This window comes from Tupaia chinensis, unplaced genomic scaffold (genome assembly GCF_000334495.1).
Source record: "Tupaia chinensis unplaced genomic scaffold, TupChi_1.0 Scaffold000126_2, whole genome shotgun sequence".
Lineage (NCBI taxonomy): Eukaryota > Metazoa > Chordata > Mammalia > Scandentia > Tupaiidae > Tupaia > Tupaia belangeri.
The window spans coordinates 2,432,641-2,440,389 of record NW_006159594.1 but is presented as its reverse complement, the minus strand read 5'-3'; the positions used below and the strand labels follow the sequence as shown (position 1 = coordinate 2,440,389).

At 45.0% G+C, this 7,749-nt stretch overlaps 2 protein-coding genes across 6 annotated transcripts in view; one reads left to right on the top strand and one right to left on the bottom strand.

The window, feature by feature from the left end:
* TINF2 (TERF1 interacting nuclear factor 2) overlaps window positions 1–7,028 on the top strand; it is a 10,972-nt gene extending 3,944 nt beyond the window's left edge. For 2 of the 4 annotated variants that reach the window (XM_014586308.2, XM_006144565.3), the window contains 2 exons: window positions 618–709; window positions 826–1,619. In XM_014586308.2, the coding sequence (XP_014441794.1) occupies window positions 618–709; window positions 826–930 (197 nt within the window). In that variant the 3' untranslated portion in view covers window positions 931–1,619. Of the gene's footprint in view, window positions 1–617; window positions 710–825; window positions 1,620–3,122; window positions 4,474–6,967 lie in introns of those variants that run through there. The other 2 variants (XM_014586307.2, XM_006144566.3) reach the window with 2 other exon arrangements.
* The window catches only part of GMPR2 (guanosine monophosphate reductase 2), a 7,394-nt gene continuing 1,210 nt past the window's right edge, over window positions 1,566–7,749 (bottom strand). For both annotated transcript variants that reach the window (XM_006144567.3, XM_006144568.3), the window contains exons 4-10: window positions 4,945–5,028; window positions 4,604–4,777; window positions 3,568–3,649; window positions 3,369–3,475; window positions 3,143–3,185; window positions 2,583–2,742; window positions 1,566–2,376 (exon numbers count right to left, since the gene is read on the bottom strand). In XM_006144567.3, coding sequence (XP_006144629.1) covers window positions 2,187–2,376; window positions 2,583–2,742; window positions 3,143–3,185; window positions 3,369–3,475; window positions 3,568–3,649; window positions 4,604–4,777; window positions 4,945–5,028 — 840 coding nt within the window. In that variant the 3' untranslated portion in view covers window positions 1,566–2,186. The remainder of the gene's footprint in view (window positions 2,377–2,582; window positions 2,743–3,142; window positions 3,186–3,368; window positions 3,476–3,567; window positions 3,650–4,603; window positions 4,778–4,944; window positions 5,029–7,749) is intronic.

Genomic DNA, 7,749 nt, shown 5'->3' with positions numbered 1-7,749 from the left:
GGCCCCACATTGGGCGCCACTTTGCCGAGACCATTTCGGTATAAAATACATTTCTCTGAGTGGAAAAGGCTGTGGATTAAAAATAGACGCAATAACAAACACACAAAGACACACAAGTATATAAAAGCAAAAATTGGGTGGGCACTTCTCTAATGGAGAATTTGTGACCAAAACCAGCCTCAAGTTTTTTTCTTTTACAGGGCAAAAAATGGAGAAAGAGGAAAATAGAATGTAAGAAAAAAAATGAAAAAGTGGAATGCAAAAAAAAAATAAGGGAAAAAAAATCAAAATGCAAAGCCAGTTGTTTTTAAATATAAATCGTCTAAAGATGTAAAAATAACTGGCGCCATATAATTTCTCTAATCTTTTTGGGTAAACAATTTAATAAACACATGTGACTTCCTTTTGCCTGATAGTATCTGGGTATTGAGTATTAACAACCAAAAAACAGCCATTAACACAGGCAAATACTGCTTTTATATGTAAATGCTTCTCAATAGCCCTGCTAAAATAGCTTACAAAAGCGCGTTTTTTGCATGTGTCTACAGGCCACATGTTTTAATCACGTTTTCAAATTGACTGCTAGGAGTAGTCTGATTCTGGTTTCCTTCCCGCAGCATGTCCTTCATCTCCGTGCAACTCCGCTATTACCATAGGGGACTTGGTTTTGGATTCTGATGAGGAAGAGTATGGCCAGAGGGAAGGCAAGGTGAGTAGGGAGAAGCAGAAAACTGGGGGAGGGGATGGGGTATCCACATGCTACAGAGTATGAAGGGCCAGGAAGTGGTTTCAGATGATAGGATCTCCTTGCTCCCTTCTCCACAGGAGTCTCTGGAAAACTATCAGAAGACCAAGTTTGACACCCTGATCCCCACCTTCTATAACTACCTACCTACTTCCGACCCCAGTGATGTGTGTCCTTTCCCATGACTTTAAGCAGCTCTAGACCCCTGTGGTAGAACTGGAATGTTCTCTACACTCTGCCCTTCTGCCTCCATAGCTCTGCAAGCAGTTTAGTTGGAATGGAATGAAAGCCCAGGCTTAGGTTGCTAATCTACATGGCAAAAAATATTGTTAACATTTTAAAATGATACTTTGGATTTATTAAATCACTGTCTGGATGTGAGCAAAGGGAATGAAAAGCTTCTGTGAGGTCAGCATAGGTCTTTCCTTAGAAACAGAATTGACCTCTCCAGAGCTGGAAGAATCCTTTTGCCTTTTTACTTCCCTTGCAAAGTATTATTCCAATGTGCCCAGAAGGGTTACCAGTTTTGAGTGCCTGGAAGAGAAATGTCCTTTTGCTAATCTGAAAATAGGTGTCCTAATGCCAGAATATACTTCATAAATTCTCATGCTTTAAGATTATCTGAGGATGGTAGCACCAGAATGGAGATGCTTAATGGTAATAGCAGTAATTGCCCTTGATCCCACTGAGTCAGTGTTAGTCCTACCTGCAACCACCCTGCAGCAGCATCCAGATGCCAGCCTTGTGCAGAAAGCCCTGGCACCTCCTTACAGTCAGTGGGATCTCTTTATTGAGGTGTTTCAAATAAGTAAACACTTCCGAGATTTTAAAATATTCATTTAATGAAGTTGAATAAAACATGATTCTAAAAGCATACCTCTTCCAGACCAAGGCCATATACAAGTTATGGCATCAATCAGTGTCTTTCCTGTTTTTGTTTTCTTTTCAAACATGTTGCCAGAGAGTGCATGCACTTACTGGACAGAGTGAGAGAAAGAGAAAGTGCTCCCCATGGGAAATGATCACACTGCATTTCCTTCTCCATCTCCCTCCTTTTGGCATTCTGGACACACATGTACCCAGTGTTTTTTTCAAGCTGCTAGGTCTGGGGCTTGAATCTAGCAGTTAGCAAAGGATCCAGCCACCTTAACCATCATACCATAGGTTGGTGTGAGTCTTTTCCTTTTAATCCTCAGGATGCTGGGTTTCTGGATTCCTATTTGGTTATCTTCATTTTCACTGTCTTCCTTGCTTCCTCCCCAGTGAGTGCTCTGGGCATTGTGTGTGAGCAGATACAGATGTACAGAGTTACTGCAAAGTCCTCAGGAGTGAGGACTTGACAAGGTTATAAACAGCCACAGTAGCTGGGAAGGGTGAGCAGTCCACTTAAGAGGCCCCGTGGTCAAGTCCTGGTGCCTTGGGAGGGCAGAACTGCAGAGGTCTAGCGCCCATCACTGAAGATTGGATTCACCTGCTGGGTGACTCGGATGAAGGTAGTTCTCCGGCTCAATTCCTTCAGCTTCGCTGCTCCCACATAGGTACATGTAGAGCGAATCCCCCCTAGGATGTCTCGGATCGTATATTCCACATCCCCTTTAAAGGGGACTTCCACTGTCTTTCCCTCTGAGGCCCTTAGAGTAGGAAACACTGTTATTACCTTCTCCTTCTGGATTCCTTCAGCCCGATAACTCTTCCCCAGTCTCTAGCATTTAGCCCTGCCCACCATTTTTTTTCCCTAAGACCTGTGTCATCCATCTCCTAGCAGCCATGAATTCTGCTACCACATCACTTAGTCACACTTTCCTAGTACCCTCAACTCCTAGGCCTCCTCACATACCTGTACTCAGCAACGCCCCCAGCATATTTCTTCATGGCCATTTCAGAACTCATTCCGTAGAAGAGCTTGTACTTCTTGCCATCCCTCTCAATGAGCTCACCACCTGATTCACTGTGCCCAGCCAGCATGCCGCCCAGCATCACGAAATCAGCCCCTGCCCCTAACGAGGAGGACAGAGATTAATATGGCCAAAGTGTGCACATGGCCACCCTTAAAAGCAACTCACACCAGACTCTGTCCTATGTCAGTAAGGATTACCTGGAAAGCCATAAAGACTCCATTCTTTGGTGTCTGATTCTCTAGTTTGAGGTGGGGCTCAAGAATCTACACTGTCCAACAATCCAGGGGACAGTGCAGATGGCCCTGGCCTGCACTTGAAGAGTCCAAATCAGAGTCTTGGGATTTCCTCTGCTTTCTTGCCCCAGGTGATGCCAGAGCCTTCAGGGTCACTATTTCATATTATGAAAGCATCTGAAAGGCTTTCTGAGTCTTTCCTATCCTGACCCTAGACCCTCAGAGATCACTCATCCTCCCCTGCAGGATCTGCCCAGCCTCCTTACCAAAGGCCTTGGCCACGTCCCCAGGACAGCTGCAGCCTCCATCCTACAAAGTAACGAGTATTATGAGAAGACAGCGTGAATTTCCCGTCCCTCTCAGCGATGTCCCACTGGCCCACCTCAAAGCTGCCAGGAACCCAGGAGTCCTGATCCATCTCTACCACAGCCTCCACATCATAGAAAACCCAGCTGTTTGGCACATTGTGTCCTGCCTGCTCTTGGCCCTTACTGAAATGATGTGGCCTTTGAGGCCATGAGCAGCATCCGCACATTCCATCACTGCACTGAGCTGTGGATACCCCACTCCAGTTTTCTTCCGGGTGGTACACACAGAGCCTGGGAAGAACATGACAAGGGTTGGGAGATGTAGTGCCCCCCTGGTGTTAGCCAGTGAAGCAGAAGCCAGTGTCCCCGGGAGACCAGCTTACCTGGCCCAATTCCCACTTTGATAATGTCAGCCCCAGAGAGGATCAGCTCTTCCACCATCTCTCCTGTTACCACATTCCCTGCCTGAGACAGAGCAATCAAAATAGGGAGCAACCTTAGGGTCAGAAACAGAAGAGATTGCATACTCCTTATATAGTGTCTTATCCATCTCTACCACATCTGGACCATGACCTTCCAACATTACTACAAGAAAGAGTACCCAGCACCTCTCTCCTAGGCCTTCTGAGAGCTCCGACACTGGTTACTTCAAAGAACCCTGCTTCCCACTTGTCCACCTCTGATCCCCCTACCCTCACCCCAAGCTGAGGGTCAGGGGATGAATAGCCAGTGTCACAGCTCAACTAGGGTAAAGCTGAGGTTCAGAATGCACTTTACCACTTCAAGCAATGATCAGGATAATGTGAGGTGGCATGGAGAAGCATTCAGTGAGTTGAAAGGAACCACCAGCTCAACCTCAGATCTGATTTAGGATAAATTTATCTTCCCTTCCCCACCAACACACCCAAACATATCCTGTCCTGGGAAGCTGTTCTGTCACAGAACCTCTCTGGCTTCAAAGAAAGGGGGAAGACATGGTAATGTAGGCTAGATACTCATCTGCCTATCTTCTGGTGGACAGTACAGAGACACCCTTCAATGCTGGGGGAATAAAACAAGGCCTTGTCATCACTCCCGTATGCTTGCCAAACAATAAAGCACTGTTTCATATGATTGTAGTGCATGTCCATTTCAGTGGGTAGATGTGGATTTACCACAGGTATGTATAATGCACAAATGTTCCATTATTTGGTGAGTGATGTCAGGGACACTAGATTTACAACAGCAATGTATAAATCAAGAGTCAGAAATACTACATTGACCAATAAACAGACATTTTAAGCTTGGAACCAGTAACATGATTCAGTGGCCTGGGAATAGCATAATGCAGCAGAGGAGAAAGGAAGTGATGTTAACAAAATGGAGTGGCAGGAAAGAGCAGGAGAGGGAGGTACCAACTACAGGGTAAGAGGAACATACCATGATGGTGTGCTGGGGGAAGCGCTTCCGCACATCCTTTACAAATTCAACAAAGTGTTCAGAGTAGCCATTTGCCACATCCAGGCATATATATTTCACCTGGGGAATAGAGTCCAAGATCTGTTCCAGCTGCTCAAAGTCAGAGGTGCCTGTGCCTGAGCTGGCAGCCAGATGCTGTGGGAGAAACAGTCGCTGGCATGAGAGGCGTTGGACCAGCCTGTGGCATATCAGAGGTGATCTGGTGACCAGCCAAAAGGGATCTGGGATGGGGGTGGTCCCCAAGAAGCAACAAAAAAGATTCTTGGAAAATGGGTAAGGAAGCAGGGCACGCCCAATGTTACCTCAAGACAGTCAGGATTCTGGCTAGCAAACTCTTGCCACTGATCGAGGCTGTAGTGCTTATGGATGGCAGTGAAGAGGGAGAACTGGGGAGAAGAAAGAGAAGTATCAAAAAGGAGAAAACATCATGAGGGTCCCTCTTCTAGAAATAGACCTACTTACTATTCTAGCTGTGAGGGGAAATGACTGAGGTTAGACGTCAGTGGCTGAGCTGGGATTTGAGTTCAACTGTTAATTCTCCCTACAAATTTCAGCAGGGCTCTTTACTATATGCTAGGGTTTGTCATATATTCTAGCCAAAGAACTAAGTGATGTCACCCAGATTGGATTTCACCTGCTGGCACATACATTGCTTACATTTAAAAGGTGACAAGGACAAGCTGTTGGTACAGCTGTTGGACAGGCACCATGATGAGACTGAATGGAGCCAGTGTCTGTCTACACTGACTCAGAACCTCTTCCCAATCTAGTATTAAACCAATCTATTTTTGGTATTTTCTGGTTAATTTATCAGCAGTAATTCAGTGGATCTAGATAACCACAAAAGATATGGCTTTAAGGTTAATGGAGCTAATACGTGCTACCCCATCTTTTCTCCATCTCCACAGGAGTAAAAGACAGATTTTCTTGTTGCGGAAAAGGACCCAGCAGAGAGTGTTTCTTTTCACTCTTTTTTTTTTTCTTCTTTTTTTGGAGACGTTTCCACTATAGGGCATGTGCGCTCATCAGACAGAGGGAGACAGAGAGACAGAAAGTGAGAAATCACCCCCCAGGGAGGGTGGCCACACCGCAATCCCTTCTCCATTCTCTTGGGATCTTGGGCACGCACACACACACCTAGTGTGAGTTTAAGCCACCGGGTCCAGGACTTGAACCACGGTCGACTACATGGGAGTCTGGTGACATAGCCATTATGCTTACTGCTGGTCCCTCTTTTCACTCTTAATTAACCAAACTGAAGGACATAATGACCTAGGCTCATATTTTCTAACTCAACAAACTGCAAACAATATCCAAATACCGTATGAGAGGCATTCATACAAACCATTGTAAATGCTGATGTTAGTGCTTTAAAAGTGCAGGCATGAGGCCAGGTGGTGGCACATCAGTAATGCAATTGGACCCACATGGGAAGGTCCTGGGTTTGTGTCCAGAGACCTTCCTGTGTATGCTGGGCATGCACACATGTGCCCATGATCTGGGCTGGCTGAGACTTGGGGTGGATTGTGATGGGAAGGCCCTGTTTGAGGTATCTGCCTCTCTCCCTCTGTCTCTCTCATGGAAGAAGTAAAAAGGGGGCACACATGTAAACAAAGACAGCAGTTAACTGAAACAGCACAAATCCAGCAACTGACAAGAAACCCAAGAAAGTCACAGTCATGTATCAGCCAGCAACAGGAAGTGCTGCACTTAGAGATCAACACTAGCTAACACTGGTATGGAATTCCACTTTCTAAGCAACACTCTATCATAAACATGCTGATAAATAAACAAAAATCACTCTAGGAGGTTAGCAGACCTTGGAGATACAATGGCATAGTGTGGCAAGATGAGCACATCCGATTACAAACCAAGCCCAGGAAAAGATGCTTGTTTTTAGCCCACTTTTTTTATATTATTATTATTAATAATAGAGACCTGGCTTCACCCCTCATGGTAAAGAAAGTCTGATTTCTTTAGCACTTATCAGCAATACTGAGAGCTTGAGAGCCACTCTCAAGCATCGTTAGTCCCCAGCAAGGTTCACGGATTATATATCGTGCCTATTAACTCTGCAGTCAGATTTGCCACTCCCCACCTCTACAGGGCAGGTGGACAATGGACAACAGCAAGATTCCTAAGAAGTGGGGCCAGCAGCAGGCATGGTAGGTAAGGTGCTGGACTCCCACAAGACTTGAGTCCCAGATCTGGCAGCTTGCTTTCTCACTTTCTCTCTCTCTGTGATGAGCATATATGGCCTATAGCAAATTAATAATAAATAAAATTAAGTAAATCATTTTCTTTTTTCTTTTTTTTTTGCCCCAGGGCATGTGTACTTGCTGAAGAGAAAGTGAGAAACCACCTCCCAGGAAGGACAGCCACACCACAATCCTTCTCCTCCATTTCCCTCCTGGGATCTTGGGCACACACACATGCACCCGGCATGATTTTCAACCACCAGGTCTGGACTCAAACTGTCGTCGGCCATCTGGGAGTCCAGCGACATAATCACTATGCCATCTGCTAGTCCCAGTAAATAATTCCTTTAAAAAAAGATTTCTAAGTAGTTGGTGAATGGCAACAAGAACAAAGTAATAAAACTGCACAATTATCAACTGCAGAAAAGTGACAAGACATTCCACAAAGACATCACAATCAAAACTGAGAAAGGGAGATAAGTCCTTAAGGCTAACAGAGCCACAAACAGCAGCAGAATCCAGCAACCAGGACTATGTGGATTAACCAGCAGAGTGCCTGTGTTCTCAAAGCGCCAGATAACTATTTTCTCAGCTACAAGATAAGAGCCAGGCATATTACTGACAGGAGCAGAATCTTCCATTTTCAAAGTGAACAAACTGTATATAAGAAAAACTCATTCCATTTGGGGTACATCTCAGAAACTCCCAGGGACCTAGGACTTAAAGGAGAAGAAGATTAAAAGAAAGAATAGTCATAAAAGAAAATAATTTGCTTTCCTCTAGGATTTTCTGGTTAGAAATTTTTAATGCTCTACGAGAGTGAATGCTTAGTATTGTGAACAATGTACTGAACAATAGTATAACTAGAGAGATGCATATGATTGGGAGGGAGTGATGTGGGTGTAGGGA